A 24,053-nucleotide genomic window follows, 5' to 3' on the forward strand; every position below is an offset into this window, starting at 1 on the left:
ATATCTGCTGAAAAGCGCTGAGGAGAGACCATGAAGATACGACCTCTCAAGTCCATGGGAAAAATCTGACTGGGGAACCTACACCCGCGCGTTGGCGGGAAGACAAACTGCACATGCATGGTGGGAAGCTGATTGAATTTTCTAACAGCACATATATGCTGGGCAGCATTCTAGGCTCCATCGGAATGACATCACAAAGATGTGAGACTACTGATGGCCCCGCTTGTCCTCAGAGAAAAAACTGTTTAAAATTTGAAAACTATCCAGCAATAGGATCTGGCCACAGTCTGTTTTTTTTAAATGTTATCCATTGCAGAGCCATGTCCAGGTACTGGCAATGAAAATCCAGGGAATAATGCAAGTGCCCTGGCCGCTGGCACTTAGAGTCCCCAGAGATATAGCAAGGTAGATCTGGGCACCCATCATCAAACAGCATACCCTCCCTCCCCCCCCCCCCCCCCAGCCTACATTAAAGAATCACTGGAGGTCCTGTTGTAAATGGGCAGGAGTGATGCTGATTATTTTAGGGTGTATTTATCCTTCCCAGTATAGTGATCCAGCCACAAACATCTAGGGAAGAACAAATCACCCAAGGCTGCCTCTATATAATTTTCCTCGCTTATCTAGACTCCTTCATTCCCCAGAGTTGTGCACTAACTCAGAGCAATATCACAGTCAATAAACAAGAGAAAACTTTAAGTATGAGAAATCAGTTCTCAGTTTTATTTATACTCACCAAAATTAATATTACAAGATTTTCTGAAAGCTCAATCAAAAAGGCAATTTCATTTCTCATAGGGAGGTCAGACACTGAATCAAATGATTGTCTACAGGTACTGAGTTCTCCACTACATGATCAAGCTGTCAGTTTTCTACACTTATGTTCTACCATCGAAATTACTGGCAGTTTCAGCTGATAATAGTGATTAGTCATAATTAGTACATCTATTTTGTAATTTATTAGTTTCGACCACAATGACATTTCTGGTCTTCAAGTTTCGGCCCACCCTTCTCAAGTTCTGTTTTCTTGCACCTGGCTAACTGCTCATCCATCTTTTGCAGATATCCCTGACTGCAGGTTCTCATTATGCTTCTGCTCCAGCTGGCATTTTGCATCAGCTCAGCTCTTTTTGCATCCTTGCCAAGTTTCACCTGTCACAACTCTGTGTTTGTGAAATCCTAGGTCAGACACAGTATTTTGATTTTAGAGGCCTAGTTATCAGCTGCAAGCCTCTTGACCTGTTTTTCACAGAAGACCAGAGATGACAATATTCTACAATGCTCACTCACTTCTGCCCACATCCAAGGCTGCACCAAATTGGCTGCTGCGACCTCTAGCTGCAGCATCGTGGTACATTAACTACAGGTACTAATTGTACTTGAAGTACCATGAGGCTGACACTAAAGATCACAGAAGCCATTTACAACTGGACCACCAGGGATTCTTCAAGGTGGGTTGATGGTGAAGGGGGAGGGGCACGAATCCACATGGGTGTATTTTGGGGGGCTGGGGGATTGAGCATGGGGGATGTGAGGGGAGAGTAGAATGAGGGAGCAGCTAGAGCCACTACCTGGTAGATAACCAGGCACCAAATGACATTCACACTGGTACCCGGTTACCTTTATGAATAAAGCTAAGTTACTTACCTGTAGCAGGTGTTCTCCGAGAACAGCAGGCATATATTCTCACATGTGGGTGACATCATCCATGGAGGACCAATGCCGACACTGGCAAGTGCACTGTCACTTTAAATCTTTGAGGCAGTGCCCCCATCGTGCATGTGTGGGGTGCTTCTCCCACCCAATGCTCAAGTGTGGGACCAGCAGTACAATATTAAAGGTTAAGAAGACAACTCCAAGGGGAGGGTGGGAGGAATGTGAGACTATATACTGTTGTCTTCAGAGAACAACTACTAAGGTAAGTAACATAGCTTTCTTCTAGGCCAAGCAGGCATATATTCTCACATGTGGGATCAATAGCTATTAGCCTCATAGCATAAGTAAATTTTTCAGTAATAGATTAGTGAGCTTGGTGGAAAAGAAGGCGGAGGGCAGAGTTGACTTTTAAGTAGTAAAAGATTTTGCAGGACCGCTTGTCCAAATGGCTATCCTGCCGAGAATGCTGCTCCAGACCGTAGTTGAGCAGTGAAGGTGTAGATAGAAGGACCATATGCCACCTTGCAAATGTCTTCAATGGAGGCAGAGCAGAAATGAGCTACTGAAACTGCCAAGGCCGGCCGGCACAAACCTGGTAAGCATAGTAGGGGGGCGCTGACCTCTGGAGGGTGCAAACGCCATGCTTACACTGCCGGGAGGCTCACAGTTCCAGCCCAGCTGCAGGGAAGCTCTCGGTCTTCACCTGCCCGCCCTCAGCTTCCCACAACAGCCCTCCTTCCTTCCTGCTGCCCTGCATTTAAAACTTTTTATTTTACCTCAAGTCATAGCAGCAGCGGCGGCGGCGGCAGTGAATGCAGCAAGCTCACCTCCAGCCTTCCCTTCCCTCTCAGTGTCCCGCCCTCCTCTGATGTAATTTCCTGTTTCCACAAGGGCAGGACACTGAGAGGGAAGGAAAGGCTGGAAGCGAGCCTACTGCTTTCACTGCCGCTGCCGCCGCTGCGACTTGAGGTAAAATAAAAGTTTTAAACACAGGGTGGCAGGAAGGAAAGGAGGGTTGTTATGGGAGAAGAGGGTGGGCAGGTGAGGGCTGGGGTTGGAACTGGAACTCGGGGGCTGAAAAAGGGGGGCAGGTGGGGCTAGGGCAAGTCACGGACATGGAGGGGAGGGCAGAGGAGAATCTTGGACATGGATGGGAGGAGAGGGCCGGGGAGAGGAGAGGAGAAATCGCTAGACATGGATGGGATAGTAGGGTAGAGGAGGAGATGCACATGGATGGAGGGGAGAGGGTAGAAATTCTGGACATGGAGGGGAGGGAAGAGAGAGGAAGGAGATGCATATGGATGGAGGGGAGGGAAGAAAGAGGAAAGAGATGCATACTGATGGAGATGAGGGAAAGGGAAAAGAGGAGAAAAACTGCACATGGATGGCACATGGATAGAGGGGAGAGAAGAGAAATTCTGGACATGGATGGAGGGGAGAGAAGACAGAGGAAGGAGATACACATGGATGGAGGGGAAGGGAGAGAGGAGAAATGCTGGACATGGATGGAGGGAAGGGAAGAGAGAGGAAGTGAAATGAACATGGATGGAGGGGAGGAGAGAGGAGAAATGCTGGACATGGATGGAGAGGAGGAGAGAGAGGAGAAATGCTGGACATGGATGGAGGGAGGAGAGGAAAAATGCTGGACATGGATGGAGGAGAGGGACGAAAGAGGAAGGAGATGCATACTGAATGGAGATGAAGGAAAGAGAAAGAGGAGAAAAACTACACATGGATGGAGAAATAGGCAAAGCTGGATCCATTCTATACCTCCTCCAGTCAAGTCCACGAGGACTCAGCTTTTACCTATGGATTGTAGGGCAAGAAATGAAGAAGAAAGGAGGAAAGTAAAGAAATAAATGGAAAGAAAGCCCTGGAAACTGAGTTAAGAGAACAGATACAGAGCAGCAGAATCAGATACTGAGACCAACATGACCAGAAAAACAAAGTCACTAAACAACAAAGGTAGAAAAAATCATTTTATTTTCATTTTAGTGTTTGGAATATGTCCAATTTGAGAATTACATCTGCTGTCTTATTTTGAAATGTATAGCAATGTGTTTCTTTCTGTTTTTCTGGTATTGTGCTGCATGCAGAGTCTAGCTTCTTAGGATTTCAGGTTAATTTTTGAAGATTTGAAGAGGAGCTATCTCTGTTCTGCATGCATGCCTGCAAGGCCAAGTGTCTGAATAGGGATCTGTTTGTTAGGTTCAGAGATTTTGATAACATATTTTTCGGGTTTGGCAAGACTGCTTTCCTAATTCCTGGTCTGTATGCTAATTTTGTTTGTGTCATTTTGGGTATACTGGAGCTGTAACAGCTTACAGAAATATTTATAATGAAAAAAAACCATGTTATTTTTCTCTCCTATTCTGATGTAATATTTTCAATGATGCCTGTTTATATGCACCATGGCTGGTAAAAGGGGTGTGGCTACTGTAGGGTGTGGAGCCATAGTGACCCCATCCCTGGATGGGCAGGGGGCGCCAACTAATATGCTCGAGGGCACCAGAAACCCTAGCACCGGCCCTGGAAAACTGCCGTGGCTCTTACATTGTGAGCAGTGTCCCAGCGAAAAAGGGTAAGCCCAGCCTGAGTATACATGTAGGAAATAGAGTCAGCCAGCCAAGTTGAAACTGTATGTTTGGTGATAGGAATCCCCAATCTGTTAGGGTCGAAGGATACAAAAAGCTGGGAGAACTTCCTATGAAGTTTCGCACATTCTAGTAGTAGGCTACAGCACACTTGCAGTCTAAGGTATGCAGTGCTGCCTCTCCAGGATTATCTTAGGGAAGAAGACAGGAAGTACAATGGAGTTGTAACTCTGATACCACTTTAGGGAGGAATTTGGGGTGGGTTCGGAGGACAACCCTATCATGGTAGAATCTGGTATAAGGTAGGTCTGCCAAAAGGGCTTGAAGCTTGCTGACTCTTCTGGCAGAAATAAGAGCTATTAAGAACACTACCTTATATGTAAGGAACTTCAGAGAACAGGAACAAAGTGGTTCAAATGGAAGTTTCATGAGAGCTGTTAGGATGACATTGAGATCCCATGCCACGGGAGATGGTTTGATAGGAGGTTTGGAATGAAACAACTTTTCAAGAATCTAACTATTAAGGGATGAACTGAAACCAGCTTATTTTCACTCAATGTACTCTGAGTTAGTTTTGAGTCCAGAATTCGAAGATGGAGGAAGTATTCCATAAGGGTAGGCAGAGACCTCATAGTAGGATGAGTGCTCTGGTTGCACAACAGAAGAAAATCTTTTCCACTTTAAATGGTAACATTTTCATGTAAAAGGTTTCCTAGAGGCTAGGAGGATCCTAGAGATTGCATCAGGAAGATTAAGGAATGTATATCTATGACGTCAGAAACCCAGCCACCAGAGCTAGAGAGTGAGGGTCGGATGAAGGAGAGTTGGAAAAGGATCTAATTTCAATGGTTCCTTGAACACATCTCTAAGAGATGAGGGAACCAGATGTGGCCAGTATAAAGTTATTAGAATCATGTTCCCCTGCTCAATGCAGTTTTGAGAAAGCATTTCCCTATGAGAGGTGGTGGGAAAGTCATATAGAAGGTCCTTTCCTCAGTGGAGCAAGGAAAGCATCCGTGGCTGTATAGTTGGGGAGCATATACTCTGGTACATAAGCGAGGAAGCTTGTTGTTCTGAGGAGAAGTGAAAAGGTCTATTGCTGGGGCCCTCCACTGTTGGAATATTTGATGAACTACAGAGGTGCTGAGAGACCATTTGTGAGGTTGAAGTACTCTGCTCAGTTGTCTGGTACAGAATTTTGCTTGCTGGCTAGGTAAACAGCTCTTTAGAGTGTTTTGAGAAGCTTCTGAAGTCCGTATCTGGATTGCTTGTCAACAGAGGGTGGAGGAGAACATATTCCTCCCTGCTTTTTCAGGTAATACATCACTAGTTGATTGTCCATGCAAACAAGTATTACCTTCCTGAGGATATGGTCCTGGAAGGTTTGAGAGCATTCTAAACAGCTTACAATTCCAGAAGGTTGATATGGAGGCATATTTTCAAAGCCCTTAGCCTTCCAAAGTTCCATAGAAACCTATGGAACTTTGGAAGGCTAAGTGCTTTGAACATATGCCTAATGATCTCGTTCTCTCATGGGACCAAAACCCTGTGTGTGGAGACCGTCGAGATGTGCTCCTCAACCTGAATGGAGACATCTGTGGTGAGGACTTTATGGACGTGGAAAGGTCTGGTATGAAAGACCCTGGGTGAGATTTTCAGACACCCACGACCCATGTAGAGAGTGTCATAGCTGTGCGGTGATTGAATATGAGCTGATAGTAATCCCTTGGCTTGGGACCACTAAGAAGAGAGTGTCCACTGAGGAATTCAGAATGTGAAGATGAGTCAATGGTGTTACATGGACTATTGAAGTCATGTGACCAAGTAGGCAGAGCACCTGATGAGCAGATACTTGGGTGGAGTTGAACATCTGAGTGGTGAGCTGTAGTATGTTGTCTGCCCTCAGTTGAGGAGAAAGGCTCATCTCTGATTAGTGTTGAGGAGAAACCCTATGAACTCTGAACTGGTAGAATATGTGATTTCAGGTAACTGACAACAGATTCAAGCAGTTCTAGAAAACTTATGGCATACTGAATGGAGGTGTTCGCTGATTCTCAGGAGGCTCTGAATAACCAGTTATCTAGGTAGGGGAAGACGTGTATGCCTCACCTGCAAAGTGTTGCAGCTACACTATCAGACACTTCGTGAAGACTTGAGGTGAGACCAAACCCTGTATTGATAGTGCAGAGTTCCACAGCGAAAGTGGAGGAACTTTCTGTGTGCAGGGAGAATAGGTATGTGTGTGTATGCCTCCTTGAGATATAGAGAGCAAAACCAGTTTTTCAGTTGTATCATGGGAAGTAGTGACCCCAGAGATACCATGCAAAATTTTTCTTTCAGTTGAAACTTGTTTAAGTCTCACAGATTGATGACTGGATGTACTCCCCCCGTCTTTTTTGGTATAAGAAAATACCTGGAATAGAACCCTCGACCCCCTGTCCAGCAGAGAACTGGTTCTAATCATTCTACTGGAGGAGAGCTGAGAGCTCTTCTTGAAGTAACTCATTGTGGAGGCTGATTCTCTTGGTGATGTTGGGAGGTCTTTTTTTGCCAACGCAGAGCATAGCTGTGCGAATGGTGCATAGAACCCAACAGCCGAAGGTTATGAGAGGCTACCTCGTTGAAAGAGGATCAACAATGAACCTCCATCCGACTGGTAGTTGCTTGGCATGGAAACTGTAAGATGGCAATGCTCTCTACATAGGAGTCAAAAATTGGGCTGTTGTGATAGAGAGAGTCTGGGATTTTGACCCCATTGTTGCCTTGGATGTGAGTAGTGAAGGCGGTTAGCTTGGCAGAGTTTAAAAAGGGGGTTGGACGGTTTCCTAAAGGACAAGTCATAGACCACTACTAAATGGACTTGGGAAAAATCCACAATTTCGGGAATAACTTGTATAAAATGGTTGTACGTTTGGGTAGCTTGCCAGGTGCCCTTGACCTGGATTGGCCGCTGTCGGGGACAGGATGCTGGGCTCGATGGACCTTTGGTCTTTTCCCAGTATGGGCATTACTTATGTACTTAGCGAGGCATAGACCTTTGACGTGGAGAGGCTTAGGAGTGTAATGATGCTTAGCCATATAGTAATTGGAGCATTGATATCCTCCTGCAAAACTTCTAGAAGAAAAAGTAGCAGAGGTTTGTGGCCTGGATAGAGTTTTTTTATTTAAATTCATAAATTTTTATTAGTTTTCAAAATAGCAAAATCATAAATGTTTGCATTGAACAAGTACAACACGTTGTCTCAAAACAGATGGCCAAGCACAAAAGAAAACTTCAGTTATAAACAATCTTCCACCCTACCCCTTCCCTCCATAATTCCAGCCCACTGCAGGGTCAAAATTCAAGTCTTTCCAATACCTGGAACAAAGACTAATGCATTTATGTTGATCCCTCTCGCCATTTCCTAAAAGATCCCAAATTTTGTGACACTACAGGATGTGCCATATTTCTTGGCTGTAAGGTGGGATATTAAGCAAGCAGTAATCAACTTTTTTTTAAAACACTATCCAATGATGGAGTGGAAGGATGAGTGCAATGTTTTGCAAAAGAATCCAAGCAGCTGTATAGATGTGAATCAAAAGCTGATGAAGTTCTTTTTTAACTCCATCTTCTCTGAAGTTCCATAGGCAACTAGCCACTTGTAAAGTCTGGAGTCCAGGGAGGAAGCCAGCTAGCTGGGTATGCAACGCAACCTAAAAGGACTCTTAGGGCAGGTCCACTAGATATGATAAAAAAGTACCCACTTTCCCACACTGTCTCCCACAAAGGGCGGACCTGTTTTTAAATATCTGCATTAGTTTTTGAGAAGTCTAATACCATTGATGAACATCTTATACCCATTTTCCGCCAGTGGGTGGCATGGACATTTTTAACAAATAATGAAAGGTTTTTGACTATTGTTGAAACTCATAATGAGAATTTAAAACAGATTCCCACCTAGATATATAAGATTGTATGTATTGATATCTATGCAAATAACGCTTTGTATATCCTAGACATCCCACCCCATCCAGTACCTGAGGCAGTGCACATTCCAGTTCCATTTCTGCAAGGCTCAACTCACTTTTGGCTCTATGGGAAATAAAATCCTTCAGTTAAGTATACTGGAATACATCCCTATCAAGTAGACCATATACGTCTCGTAGGTCTGAAAAATAAATAAATTCCCCCTCCTCCCACAAGGGTCCCAATGCCCGAGTCTTAATAGTATCTGTATGTTTTTTAATCAAATTGGCCACTTCTTCAACTTTGTCACCGAACTAGTTTTCCTCACAACAAGGGATATCTGCCAGATGCTCTAGACAGCAATTCGAGGTCACAGACCCTGAGCCAAGAGAGACGATGCATGCCACTGCTAAAGCAGAAATGCATGAAGAGACATGAAAGACATGCCTTGCAAGATATTTATGACAGTCAAGAAGTTTCCTTTGATGCTTATGAAATTCTTCAGCTTTCTCAGGGAAAAGGAACTTCACAAAAGATGGATGTATTAGAGATCTTAAGTAAATTATGAAATAAAGTTGATAATCCAATATGCGATGGTTAGCTTTGAAGCTTGAAATTTTTCTGCATAAGAGTCTAATGTTCTAGCTTCTATTTCTGGAGGAATAGAAGCATGCGATCTTGCATTATGAGTGTGTTTTAGAGCAGATTCTACAATAGGGAATGATGGGGTAACTGTGTTTTCTCAAATCCAATGGATTTTTGTCAATCTTCTTTGGGGCTACCCAAACTGATAGTAGAATCTCCTAGTTTTTTTAGTAGAGTATTCTTCATAATTGAATGTAGAGGTGCTGTGATTCCCTCTCTGGATGAGGATCATAATCTAGTACTTCAAAAGTTCTGACTGAGGTTCTTCCTCTGTTTCAAATTTGGAAGGTATGGCTTGAGACACCTCTTGGACAAAGCCAGGTAAAGATATTCTCTCTGGAGGTGATCTACATCTCTCAGGTGGCAGAGACAGATCAGATGGAATGCCATAGAACTCCTCAGCTGAGAGGTCCTCTGGGTCTTGGTCCATCTCCCAGGAATGGTCCGAGTTCAATACTTCAAAGTACTGTTCATGTGAAGTACATGGAAGAGAGTGACGAATACAGCATTGGCTCTGTGTCCAGCTCTGAAGTTGGAAAACGTTCCTCTGGTGACGTTGGCGCATGCGTAAGTTGGGTTTGTGTCGCACCGGCGGTTGACACCGAGCCGGCATGTAGGACCTCACCCATGACTATCTCTGAAGGGTAGGCATCGGTACCAGTTGAGAAAAGTATGGACAAAGCCTGAGTTATAGCCTGTGCAGGTGTAAGAGATTTCAAAGATCATCGAGGGCTCCCAATGAGAAATGAGCTGAAGAGGAGATCAGTCCACTGCATCATGAACACTTCCCATATGTTGAGGAGGTCGATGCAGGGGAGGTATGGGCAGAGTGCCTGAGTGAGAATGATGGCAATGCTTCTTATGACGTAGAGTTCTTAAAGGTATGTGGTACCGAGTCCCGATGTCAGATCTTCTTGATGTTGCATCATTGCACCCAATATCAATGCCAGTGCAAGTTCCGCGTTGAGTACTGAATTCCCTTCCATGATTGATGTGCATGCTGATATCGATGCAGAACCAAAAGGTTTTTCTTGCTGGACTCTGTGTGCTTTAAAGGTTCTCACTTGCAAGTGCAGGCAGAGGCTATTCTGAATGTCATCATGTTGCTGTGGACCTAAGCACTGAACACACCAGGGTCTGTGCCTGAAATAGTCCTATTGCATTGAGTACACTTCTTAAAACCACTTGGCACCATTGTTGACATGGAGGGAAAAATTACCAACGCTAGGTCAAAAGGCTCTATTGCCCGGGGAGCTTGAGTAATCACGTATTTGAAAATAGTTGATGCTTCCCGGTAAGAAAAGGGCTCAGAGGCCCCAGAAGGCCAAAACTGAAAATAAAAATAGCTGTAAAAAATATATAATTTGAATAACTTAATACTGAAAAAAGAAGAATATAAATAAAAAATGTCCCAAAATGGAAAGGCACCAAAAAAGCAAAGACGTGCTGAGAAGAAATTAAAAAGTCAAACTCTCTGCTCCTCAGAAAACAATAAACTGCTGATCCTGCGCTTCAGCGTCGGTGGTATGGTACCTGCACATGCGCAGTGAGGGCACTGCCTCAAAGATTTAAAGTGACAGTGTATTTTGGCAGTGTCCGCACTGGGCTCCGTGGATGATGCCACCCATATGTGGACAATATTATGCCTGCTTGTTCTTAGAGAAGCTAGGACAGCCTTTTTCTGTCCTAACTTTATGTGGGTTCCTAGTCGGTTAGCAAAATGAATATCACCCTTTGGCTAAATCCATGCTCCGTCCAAACTCTGTCCCTGGCCATCTTGCTGTTTAGAGCTTTTAAGAGGCAATATTCAGTGGCACTGTATGGGTTAAATGCCAGTGAATATTGCAGTGTAGCCCTGTACAAGCAATTAAAATAGCCAGGAGCCTCCCCTGGCTGTTTAAATCGTTTTGAATATTGGGCCCTATAAAAAAGCATCAACAACATAAAGCAAATAAAATAATTTATCCAACTATTCATAACTATAGAACTACCCATGCATAATTAAACAAAATCCAAAAACTCAAACATCTAACATAGTAAACATAGTAAGTGACTGCCATTCAGTCTGCCCAACAGTCACATTCATTATCAATTCAACATTTAAATCAACAAAGAATGTGATATTATATACTTGATCATGGTCTTTCTTTGGTGTTTCTGGGACATAGACCATAGAAGTCTGCCCGGCTCTGTCCTTATGTTCCAACTACTGGAGTTGCCATCAAAGCCCACTCCAGCCTATACAAATTTGCCTCATCATTTGCGAGACAAAGACCATAAAAGTCTGTCTGACACTTTCCTCCCATTCCAAACCACTATAGTTTCCGTCAAAGCTCTCTCTAGCTCATCCTAAACTGGATCGCCATATGCGGGACTCAGACCGTACAAGCCAGCCCAGCACCGACCTTAGTTGATGCAGTCAGAGTTGCCATCTTATCACCACTTGACATGCAAACACATAAGCAACCCTGTTTTTTATATCATTCATTTTCTAATTAGAGATCCTCTGTGTTCATCCCACACCTTTTTGAAATCTGCCACAGTTTAAACACACAAAATTAACATCAATAGTCCATGCCAGATATTGAGGAACAGAAAAATCAAATGTTGTTCCTAAAGACACAAAATGGGAACTACTGTACACCTGACCCCCTTTATGACTCACTTTGCAGTTAGTACAGCATTCTCCACTAGCACAGTTGGCAGCTCCTTTCAGCATGCAAGTGCCAAATTCACAGCATGGATTTTTCCAACATTCCTAAACAAATAAGGAAACGTTAGTTATTAGCAAAGAGAAACTGAATAGCAAAATAGAATGTCAAACAACAAAAGACCTAACCAGTCTTTTTCCTACCCTATCTTATCCAATTTCTAACCTTACCTTCACTTCTCCAACCCCTAAGGACTGTCTGTACTTGGTCCATGCAATGTTCCATACCTTTTTTTTTCCTTTGTTTGGTTCCTGTTTTTGGTCCTGTCACCCATCTTAGGATACTGTTCAATTCATTCACCAATCCATTTGTGATTAAATATTTCTTTACCTCACTACTTAGTCTGCCCTTCTAGCTTCACATTTGTATATGTGGGAATGAAGAGGATATTGCATTGTTCAGAGAAGAAAGTATTTATGAACAATTTGTAAAAGTGAATTGGACAAAGCCAGAGAAATTCTGGCAGGGCCTCTTAAGGATTTATTTAATAGATCTGTAGAAATGGGAGAGGTTAAATGGGATTGGAGATGAGTGGATGTGGTCCCTCTTCACAAAAATGGAGACAGGGAAGAAGAGAGGCCAGTGGTTAGAAAACTAATGGAGACCCTACTTAAGGAAAGGATAGTGAACTTCCTAGAATCCAGTGGGTTGCAAAATCTAAGGCAACATGGTTTTACCAAAGAAAAATCTTCCCAAACAACAAATCTGATTGATTTTTTTGGTCTCACGTCTGGCAGTTACAATTTAATGCAAAGAAGTGCAGAGTGATGCACTTGAGATATAGAAATCCAAAGGAAATATAAGAGATGGGGGAGGGAGGCGAGAGACTGACAACCACAGTTCAGGAGAGAGACCTTGGAGTGACAATGTCTGAGGATCTCACAGCAGTGAAACAGTGTGTCAAGGTGATGGCTAGTATAACCAGCAGAAGAAAGAGGTGTTAATATCCTTGTACAAGTTGCTAGAGTATTGTGTTCAGTTTAGGAGGGCAAATCTAGCTATGATGCAGATGAAATGTAGATCACACAGAGGAAGTCTCCTAGAATCACAAAGGGGCCCCTTTTACCAAGCTGTGGCAAAAGGAGGCCAGCGCTGGCGTTGGTGTGTGTTTTACACGCGTACTGAGGCCCCCTTTTACCACAGCTAGTAAAAGGGATGCCTCACTTCCCTACAGGAAATGGCCAGGCGGCAAGTAAAGCACTTGCCACCCGGCCATTTCGGGGGAAGCCCTTACCACCACCCATTGAGGTGGCGGTAAGGGCTCCCACATTAACCCAGCGGTAATCAGGCAGCACGCGGCACTGCCCAATTACTGCCAGGTACACTCTGGCGCTACAAAAATGTATTTATTTTTGTAGCGCCAGAAATGACAGCACGCTAGGGGTGGGAAGTACCGCCTGGCTGTTCTGGTAGCCCGGCGGTACTTCCTGTATAGCGAGTGGTAAGCCTGCATTGGGCTTACCACCACTTAGTAAAAGAAGCCCACAGGTTTTATTAAAAAGCCCAATATGGCCACATTTCGTTCAGCTTGGGGCTGCTTCGGAGACAAAACTGCAATACGTCATAAAAACCATAAATAAACGGATATAATCATGGGCATAGTGTGTGGGGGGGAGAGGGGGCATTGCCCCTCCAAATGCAGGGCCGGCGCAACCCAGCTTCAGGCAGCTCTCGGTCCCTCCTTCCCCCCTCAGCTCCCCGACAACCCTCCTCTCCGTTCTTGCTGCCCTGCAATTCAACCTTTTAGTTTAAGCCACCGTGACGGCACTGGAAACAGCACAATGTGACAGTGGGCTCACCTCCAGCCTTTCCCTTCCCTCTCAGTGTCCCGCCTTCCACTGATGACGTATTTCTTGTTTTTGCGAGGGAGGGACACTGAGAGGGAAGGGAAAGGCTGGAGGCGAGCCCGCTGTCACGCTGCTATTTCCAGTGCTGTCGCTGTGACTTAAAAGGTTGAATCACAGGATGGCAGGAATGGAGAGGAGGGCTGTCGGGGAGCTGACAGAGGGAAGGAGGGGCTGGGTTGGAACTGAACTCAGGGACTAAAAAGGGGAAGCTGGGGAAGTCACTGGACATGGATGGGAGAGGAGGGTGGGGGTCAAAGAAGAATCGTTGGACATGGATAGGGGGTGGGCAGAGGAAAATTGCTGGACATGGATGGGAGGAGAGGGCAGGGGAGAGAGGAGAAATCACTGGACATGGAGGGGAGGGCAGGGAGAATCGCTTGACATGGATGGGAGGGGAGGGCAGGAGGAGGTAATAGAAATTGCTGGACATGGAGAGGAGGGCAGGTAAGAAGGAGAATTGCTGGACATGGATGGATGGAGAGGGCACGGGAGAGAGGAAATTTGCTGGATATGGATGGATGGAGGCAAGGACAGGGGAGAATGGAGAGTTGCTGGACATGGATGGATGGAGGGGAGGGCAGGGGAGAGAAGAAAACTTGCTGGACATGGAGAGGATGGCAGGGGAGAGGAGAATTGCTGGATATGGATGGATGGAGGAGGCAGGGGACAGATTAAATTTGCTGGATATGGATGGATGGAGGAGAGGGAAGACAGGATGGAGATTCACATGGATGGAGAGGAGGGAAGAGAGGAGAAATGTTGGACAAGGATGGAGGGAAGGAAAGACAAAGGAAGGAGATGCACACGGATGGAGAAGGGAGAGAGGAGAAATGCTGGGCATGGATGGAGGGGAGGGAAGACAGAGGAAGTAGATGAACATGAATGGAGGGGAGGAGAAATGCTGGATATGAATGGAGGGGAAACTGGTGAATTTAATGGATTGGAACTCTTTGAGAGCAGATGCTGAAACTAGAGGAAGGATAGGGACAGGGCTACAGATAGTAGACAGGATGCATAAGGACACAGGAGGATGGTGGACTTGATGAGAGAAAAAGTATCAAATGGAAAGAAGACACTGCATAAAACAGAAGACACTGGGACCAAAGCGAATAGAAAAACTAAATACTCAGACAACAAAGGTAGAAAAAGGTATTTTATTCAGAATTTATTAATTGGAATAGGTCAGTGTTTGGAAATGTGCATCTGTGATATTTTGCATGTAAGTTTCAATTTCTCTAGCATTGCTGCATGCCGAGTCTGACTTCTTGAGGTAACTTTCCAGTTTAGTATTTCTACATAAGTACATAAGTATTGTAATACTGGGAAAGACCAAAGGTCCATCAAGCCCAGCATCCTGTTCCAACAGTGGCCAATCCAGGTCACAAATACCTGGCAAGATCCCCAAAAAGTACAAAATATTTTATACTGCTTATCCCAGAAATAGTGGGTTTTCCCCAAGTCCATTTAATAATGGTCTATGGACTTTTCCTTTAGGAAGCCGTCCAAACCTTTTTTAAACTCCGCTAAGCTAACCGCCTTTACCACATTCTCTGGCAACGAATTCCAGAGTTTAATTACACGTTGAGTGAAGAAAATTTTTCTCTGATTCGTTTTAAATTTACTACATTGTAGCTTCATCGCATGCCCCCTAGTCCTAGTATTTTTGGAAAGCGTAAACAGGCGCTTCACATCTACCGTTCAACTTCACTCATTATTTTATAGATCTCTATCATATGTCCCCTCAGCCGCATTTTCTCCAAGCTGAAGAGCCCCAGCCACTTTAGCCTTTCCTCATAGGGAAGTCGTCCCATCTCCTTTATCATTTTCGTCGCCCTTCTCTGCACCTTTTCTAATTCCGGCGGCGACCAGAATTGAACACAATATTCGAGGTGCAGTCGCACCATGGAGCGATACAAAGGCGTTATAACATCCTCATTTTTCTTTTCCATTCCTTTCCTAATACCTAACATTCCATTTGCTTTCTTAGCCATAGCAGCAGAAGGTTTCAACGTATAATCAACTACAACACCTAGATCCCTTTCTTGGTCCGTGACTCCTAACGTGGAACCTTGCATGACGTAGCTATAATTCGGGTTCCTGTTTCCCACATGCCTGACTTTGCACTTGCTCACATTAAACGTCATCTGCCATTTAGACGCCCAGTCTCCCAGTCTCGTAAGGTCCTCTTGTAATTTTTCACAATCCTCCTGCGATTTAACGACTTTGAATAACTTTGTGTCATCAGCAAATTTAATTACCTCACTAGTTACTCCCATCTCTAGGTCATTTATAAATATGTTAAAAAGCAGCGGTCCCAGCACAGACCCCTGGGGAACCCCACTAACTACTCTTCTCCATTGAGAATACTGGCCATTTAACCCTACTCTCTGTTTTCTATCTTTTAACCAATTTTTAATCCACAATAGAACACTACCTCCTATCCCATTACTCTCCAATTTCCTCTGGAGTCTTTCATGAGGTACTTTGTCAAACACCTTCTGAAAATCCAGATACACAATATCGAACAGCTCACCTTTATCTACATGTTTGTTCACCCCTTCAAAGAAATGTAGTAGATTGGTGAGGCAAGATTTCCTTTCACTAAATCCATGTTGACTTTGTCTCATCAATCCATGCTTTTGAATATGCTCTGTAATTTTGTTCTTAATAATAGTCTCTACCATTTTGCCCAGCACCGACGTCAGACTCACCGGTCTATAATTTCCCAGATCTCCTCTGGAACCTTTTTTAAAAATCGGTGTTACATTGGCCACCCTCCAATCTTCCGGTACCACACTTGATTTTAAGGATAAATTAATCAATAAAAATAAAACATGGAAAAGAAAATAAGATGATACCTTTTTTATTGGACATAATACATTTCTTGATTAGCTTTTGAAGGTTGCTCTTCTTCGTCAGATCGGAAATAAGCAAATGTTGGTAGATGACAGTATATATAAGTGAAACATCAAAGCATTTCAGTGACAATATAACAGGATGGGGGTGGATAGGTGAGAGACAGGAAGAGTCGGGTGGATGAGGGACAGGGAGAAATGCATGGAGACAGGAGGGTAACAAAGCAGTACAATTTTATGGTTTAAATGGGCTACAACATCCAGATCTTTGTTAAGTCCTGTCTGGTGGGTGTCAAAATATTTAATCATTCTGACTTCAAAGGTCTTACGTTCCTGTATTGTTTTAAAGTTCCCTTTCAGGATTCTTACCATGAACTCACTGGTACAGTGTTCTGGTTTTGTAAAGTGCTGCCCCTCAGGCATGACATCTTTATTGGTACTAGCATTTTTCATATGGTGTCTATGTAAATTAAATCTGTTCCTTAGCATCTGACTTGTTTCTCCAATGTAGCAGCCTTCGTTGCATTTTTTACACTGAATGATATATACCACATTGGAAGATGAGCACGTGAAAGATTCCTTAATGTTGAATATTTTTTCTTTGTGAATGACTGTGGGGTCCTGTGAAATGTTTTGGCATAGTTTGCAGCTGGATATATTGCAAGGATGTGTGCCATTCTTTTCTTTTTGAGTTAATGTTGGGAGCTTACTTCTAATTAGCTTGTGTTTTAAGTTGGGTGGCTGTCGGAAGGCTAGCTCTGGTGGGGATGGGAATATCTCTTTCAGTAATTCATCCTCCTGGAGTAGAGGCTGCAGATCTTTTATGATTTTTCTTAATTTTTCCAGCTCTGGGTTGTATGTCACTATAAGGGGGATTCCGTCTGTGGCTTTTTTTTTTCTTTGTACTGTAGCAGATTTTCCCTGGGTGTTTTGAGGGAGGAGGAAATATTCTTGGAGATTATTTTGGGGTTGTAGCCTTTCTGTTTGAAGGATGCAGTCAGGATTTCAAGGTGTCTGTTTCTGTCCCCTGGGTCAGAGCAGATACGGTGGTATCTTGTGGCTTGGCTGTAAATAATGGATCTTTTTGTATGTGAAGGGTGGAAGCTGGAGTTGTGGAGGTAGCTGCATTTGTCTGTGGGTTTCTTGTATACGGATGTTTGCATATAGCCATCGTTGATTGAGACTGTGGTATCCAAAAAATTGACTTTATCTGGGGAGTAGTCAATTTTGAATCTGATTGTAGGATGGTATGTATTGAAGGAATTGTAAAATTGTTTCAGACTTTCTTCCCCCTCAGTCCAAATCATTAAAATGTCATCGATGTACCGGTAGTATTTTAGGGGTTTGGTCTGGTATGTATTCAGAAATGTCTCTTCCAGCTCGGCCATAAAGAGGTTGGCATATTGGGGTGCTGTCCTGGTGCCCATCGCAGTGCCCATTATTTGTAGATAGGTATCATTGTTAAAGTGGAAATAGTTGTGAGTTAAAATAAATTTGATTAGTTTTGTAATGGTTTCTGGTGAGTATTGATGGTCCAGTGTGGATATTTTTTTAGGAGTTTCTCACATGCAGCTATGCCATCTGCATGGGGAATGTTGCTGTATAGTGATTCTACATCCATCGTGACCAGAAGGGTACTTGGTGGTAATTGCTTGATATTTTTCAATTTATTCAGAAAGTCTGTGGTGTCTTGTATGAAACTGTTTTGTTTGTGCATGAGAGGTTTCAGAATCCCCTCTATGAGTGCAGATATTTCCTCCGTGAGTGTGCCAATACCCAATATGATTGGTCTTCCAGGGTTTCCAGGTTTGTGGATTTGAGGTAGCATGTAGAATGTGCCCACAGAAGGCTGGTTTGGTATGAGTTTCTTCAGATGTGGCTGTACTTGTTTAGGAAATGTTCTGATCAGTCTTTCAGCTGCTTTGTATAATCCTGTGTGGGATCCTCGGTTAGTTTCCTGTAGTATGTATTGTCTGAGAGCTGTCTGTGCCCTTCTTCATATGAAAAATGCTAGTACCAACAAAGATGTCACGCCTCTGGAGCAGCACTTTACAAAACCAGAACACTGTACCAGTGAGTTCATGGTAAGAATCCTGAAAGGGAACTTTAAAACAATACAGGAACGTAAGACCTTTGAAGTCAGAATGATTAAATATTTTGACACCCACCAGACAGGACTTAAGATCTGGATTTTGTAGCCCATTATAAACCATAAAATTGTACTGCTTTGTCACCCTCCTGTCTCCATGCATATCTCCCTGTCCCTCATCCACCAGACTCTTCCTGTCTCTCACCTATCCACCCCCATCCTGTTAGACTGTCACTGAAATGCTTTGATGTTTCACTTATATATACTGTCATCTACCAACATTTGCTTATTTCTCATCTGACGAAGAAGGGCAACCTTCAAAAGCTAATCAAGAAATGTATTAAGTTATGTCCAATAAAAAAGGTATCATCTTATTTTCTTTTGTTTTATTTCTATTGATTACCTTTAAAGTGGACTAACATGGCTACCACACCTCTCTACTCAAGGATAAATTACATATTACTAACAATAGCTCCGCAAGCTCATTTTTAAATTCTATCAGTACTCTGGGATGAATACCATCCGTCCAGGAGATTTGCTAGTCTTCAGTTTGTAGAACTGCCCCATTACATCCTCCAGGTTTACAGAGAATTCATTAAGTTTCTCCGACTCATCAGCTTCGAATACCATTTCTGGCACCGATATCCCACCCAAATCTTCCTCGGTGAAGACCGAAGCAAAGAATTCCTTTAATTTCTCCGCTATGGCTTTGTCTTCCTTGATCGCCCCTTTTACTCTTCAGTCATCTAGCGGACCAACCGATTCTTTTGCCGGCTTCCTGCTTTTAATATACCCTAAAACATTTTTACTAGTTCCTTGTGTCATGTCTGTTGTGTCATGTGTTTTTCATGTGTGATCAAGGTGCAGTATTATGCTAGCATGTAGTATTTGCAGCCCTTTTTGTTTTGTTTTTTCATGAGGTAGTGTATTGGTGTTTTAGAGCCTGGTGTAATTACAGTTCTGCCTTTCCACGTATAAGGTTGTAGCTCGTTCTGTCCGTGGAATTAGTGCTGTCATGGTTTGGTAAGGTTATGAGTGTGTTTTTGCACAAGTTTGTGTATAGCATTTTGCAGTGGAGAGATTGTGTCTTGGCCTTACTGAGGTGGCACCAAAACATCAGAAAGGGTTTTAGAGCCTAAATCATGACATACTATCTCTTGAAGGATCTACATATAGAGCCTAGGCATTTCTAAGGTCAACACTGGCATGGTATGGGAAAGGGGGTGGGGAAGTACTACTGGAGAGGAAGAGGGAGTGCTGGGTAAGGAGGAAAGAAGGGAGAAAGAGCTGCATTTTTTGGGAATAACCATAATGAATATTATACATATTCATTATGGTTATTCCCAAAAAAGCCAGCTCTTTCTCCCTCCCTTCCTTCCTCCGTATTAGCATATTCATTTACATATATATATATATGCAAATGAACATGCTAAAATGCCCCGCCCTATCCTTTGCTCCCGAAATGAAATGAACTATGCCCATGAATATAATACAACTAAAACACAACTATAAAAACATCAACATATAAAATATAAATAAAAGGGTGATATAGAGGCATATTTTCAAAGCACTTTGGGAGGCTAAGTTCCATTGGTTTCTATGGAACTTTGGGAGGCTAAGTGCTTTGAAAATGAGCCTGATAGTGTTGAGGGACCATACTATATCATAACATAGTAACATAGTAAATGACGGCAGATAAAGACCTGTACGGTCCATCCAGTCTGCCCAACAAGATAAACTCATTTAGCATAGCAAGTCAAAATATCAATTAAGTACTTAAAAATAATTTTAAAATTCCATAAATAAAAATGGTAATGAACATGAATAGTAGCTAGCTCAAAGAGTGCACAAACATGCAGCTGTCAAATATGCATATAAGAGAACATTGTGCAGTATAACATTATTTCTACAAAGTATTTGTCAGATGATATACCAGAAGAGGAATGGCTAAAGCAAGAACCCTCTCAGAAGATCAGGCACTGATGCTCTAAAGCGAAGATACTTACTGTACCTGTAGCAGGTATTCTCCGAGGACAGCAGGCTTCACATTCTCACGTGGGTAGACGATCCCACATCGCCCAGGTTGGTAGAATACCATAGAAAAGGACAAGAGCTTTCTAGAGGGTGAGCAGCGCTCCAATGCGCATGCATGGGTGCCTTCCTGCCCGCAGTGTGACCGCGCCTCAGTTTAATACAGAAGCAAAAGACAAAATAAAAAGTGGAGAAAAAACAGCTCCAAGGGTAGGTGGATGGGATTGTGAGAACTTGAAGCCTGCTGTCCTCGGATAATACCTGTTACAGGTAAGTATCTTCATTTTCTCTGAGGATAAGCAGGCTTACATTCTCAAAAGTGGGGAATCCCTAGTATCCAGGCTCACCCAAAACATCAAACAGTGGTCAATTGGGCCTCACTATGGCAAGGACTTAAAGCAGATCAACGTAAAACTATATACAACTAGCTGAGAGTGCAGCCTGGAACAGAATAAAATGGGCCTAGGAGGGTGGAGGTGGATTCTAGACCCCAAACAGATTCTGCAATACTGATTGCCCAAACCGACTGTCGTGTCGGGTATCGTGCTCTAGGCAGTAGTAAGATATGAATGTGTGAACTGAAGACCACATTGCAGCTTTACAAATCTCTTCAATGTAGACTGACTTTAAATGAGCTACTGACGCAGCCATGGCTCTGACATTATGAGCCGTGACATGACCCTCCAGAGTCAGCCCAGCTTTGGCATAAGCGAAAGAAATGCAATCCGCTAGCCAATTGGAAATGGTGTGTTTACCGATGGTGGCTCCCCTCCTGTTGGGATCAAAGGAGACAAACAACTGGGCAGACTGTCTGAAGGGCCTCATCAGCTTCACATAAAAGGCCAATGCTCTCTTGCAGTCCAAGGTGTGCAAGCTACTTTTGCCAGGGTGGGCATTAGGACATGGAAAAAATTCTTGGCAAGACAATCGACTGGTTCAGATGGAACTCTGACATCACCTTCGGCAGGAACTTAGGGTGTGTATGGAGGACTACTCTATTGTGATGAAACTTAGTATAAGGCGCATCCACCACTAAGGACTGAAGCTCACTGACCCTACATACTGAAGGAAATGAAAGAAATAAAAGTGAAGAAAGGGCAAATATTGCCATGAAAAGGCACTTGAAGGCTCATTCCCAGGTGAAGGAGCCACAGAAAAATCTGCCTCTCCTCGCACAGAAAAAAAGAGAACTGAGGAGCGCAGTCGAGCATGGAATGCGAATCAGAAGGCTCTAGCAAATTTTTTGCTATTTATTATGCCGGTTCCCGGGCCGACGCAGAACGTCAACCCACTTGTGAGAACGAGCCAGCCTGCTTTTCCTTGAAGAACTGTTATTACCAATATGGACAATTGTTGAGGTACAGCAACGATTATAACTTAGCAACACAGGAATTTATTGTTCTATAAAATCTCTCCCATGATATTATTTTCCTCTGTGTATCATGTTCTAAATTAGAGGTAGGGAACCTCTAGTCCTTAAGGGCCACATACTAGCCATGATTTCAGGATATCCCTAATGACTATGAATACGAGATACCTGTATGCAAGCTGAAGCACTGTGCATGCAGCTCTACACCATCCATATTCATAATGGATATCTGAAATCCCTATCAGTGTGCAGCCCTTGAAGACCAGAGATTCTCTATTCATTTTTATTTTAGAAGATGAATTTATTTTTTGATCACCACTGTTTTGTTTTTTAGTCTAGATATTTGATCTGTTTTGATTCTGCTTGGACTTTATAGTTATACATCATACATTTTTAGATCACAATTAGATTTAAAATTTAGATTTAAAATTGGACAGCCTCGCACAGATTACTAACTGCTCGTGTGCCGCAGTCACATTGCTCTCCTTCATCCACTAATTTGTTACCGCATTTGGGCGTATGGTACTGTTTGAGAAGGGGTGGACAGTTCAGAAGACAGTTCACTTGTTTGTTGTTAAGGAACGCCTTGATGTCCTGAGAACTGCAGCTGCTGAAGAACTGGGCACCATAATGTTTCCTTGAACCAAAAAAATTAGTTGTTAAGGTTTAATCAAATAATTTTACAAGATACCATATAATAATGCCTTTCATATAAAGCGAATGCTACATACCTGTAGAAGGTATTCTCCGAGGACAGCAGGCTGATTGTTCTCACTGATGGGTGACGTCCACGGCAGCCCCTCCAATCGGAAACTTCACTAGCAAAGTCCTTTGCTAGCCCTCGCGCGCATGCGCGGCCGTCTTCCCGCCCGAAACCGGCTCGAGCCGGCCAGTCCAGTATGTAGCAAGACAATACACTTCAAGGGAAGACACAACTCCAAAGGGGAGGCGGGCGGGTTGGTGAGAACAATCAGCCTGCTGTCCTCGGAGAATACCTTCTACAGGTATGTAGCATTCGCTTTCTCCGAGGACAAGCAGGCTGCTTGTTCTCACTGATGGGGTATCCCTAGCCCCCAGGCTCACTCAAAACAACAACATTGGTCAATTGGGCCTCGCAACGGCGAGGCCATAACTGAGATTGACCTAAAAAATTTACCAACTAACTGAGAGTGTAGCCTGGAACAGAACAAACAGGGCCCTCGGGGGGTGGAGTTGGATCCTAAAGCCCAAACAGGTTCTGAAGAACTGACTGCCCGAACCGACTGTCGCGTCGGGTATCCTGCTGCAGGCAGTAATGGGATGTGAATGTGTGGACAGAAGCCCACGTCGCAGCTTTGCAAATTTCTTCAATGGAGGCTGACTTCAAGTGGGCTACCGACGCAGCCATGGCTCTAACATTATGAGCCGTGACATGACCCTCAAGAGCCAGCCCCGCCTGGGCGTAAGTGAAGGAAATGCAATCTGCTAGCCAATTGGATATGGTGCGTTTCCCTACAGCCACTCCCCTCCTATTGGGATCAAAAGAAACAAACAATTGGGCGGACTGTCTGTGGGGCTGTGTCCGCTCCAGGTAGAAGGCCAATGCTCTCTTGCAGTCCAATGTGTGCAGCTGACGTTCAGCAGGGCAGGAATGAGGACGGGGAAAGAATGTTGGCAAGACAATTGACTGGTTCAGATGGAACTCCGACACGACCTTTGGCAGGAACTTAGGGTGAGTGCGGAGGACTACTCTGTTGTGATGAAATTTAGTGTAAGGGGCCTGGGCTACCAGGGCCTGAAGCTCACTGACTCTACGAGCCGAAGTAACTGCCACCAAGAAAATGACCTTCCAGGTCAAGTACTTCGGATGGCATGAATCCAGTGGCTCAAAAGGAGGTTTCATCAGCTGGGTGAGAACGACATTGAGATCCCATGACACTGTAGGAGGCTTGACAGGGGGCTTTGACAAAAGCAAACCTCTCATGAAGCGAACAACTAAAGGCTGTCCTGAGATCGGCTTACCTTCCACTTGGTAATGGTATGCACTGATTGCACTAAGGTGAACTCTTACGGAGTTGGTCTTCAGACCAGACTCAGACAAGTGCAGAAGGTATTCAAGCAGGGTCTGTGTAGGACAAGAGCGAGGATCTAGGGCCTTGCTGTCACACCAGACGGCAAACCTCCTCCAATGAAAGAAGTAACTTCTCTTGGTGGAGTCTTTCCTGGAAGCAAGCAAGATGCGGGAGACACCCTCTGGCAGACCCAAAGAGGCAAAGTCTACGCCCTCAACATCCAGGCCGTGAGAGCCAGGGACTGGAGGTTGGGATGCAG

The 24,053-nt window shown here is 43.9% G+C and overlaps 1 protein-coding gene across 1 annotated transcript in view; it reads right to left on the reverse strand.

Annotated features, from left to right (window-relative positions):
- Positions 1–24,053, reverse strand: part of LOC115469725 (disintegrin and metalloproteinase domain-containing protein 9-like) — a 247,157-nt gene that overhangs the window by 71,580 nt on the left and 151,524 nt on the right. The window contains exons 12-13 of the mRNA XM_030202513.1: positions 22,200–22,380; positions 11,507–11,599 (exon numbers count right to left, since the gene is read on the reverse strand). Of these exons, the coding sequence (XP_030058373.1) occupies positions 11,507–11,599; positions 22,200–22,380 (274 nt within the window). The remainder of the gene's footprint in view (positions 1–11,506; positions 11,600–22,199; positions 22,381–24,053) is intronic.

The sequence above is a fragment of the Microcaecilia unicolor genome, chromosome 4, assembly GCF_901765095.1.
Source record: "Microcaecilia unicolor chromosome 4, aMicUni1.1, whole genome shotgun sequence".
Classification (NCBI taxonomy): Eukaryota; Metazoa; Chordata; class Amphibia; order Gymnophiona; family Siphonopidae; genus Microcaecilia; species Microcaecilia unicolor.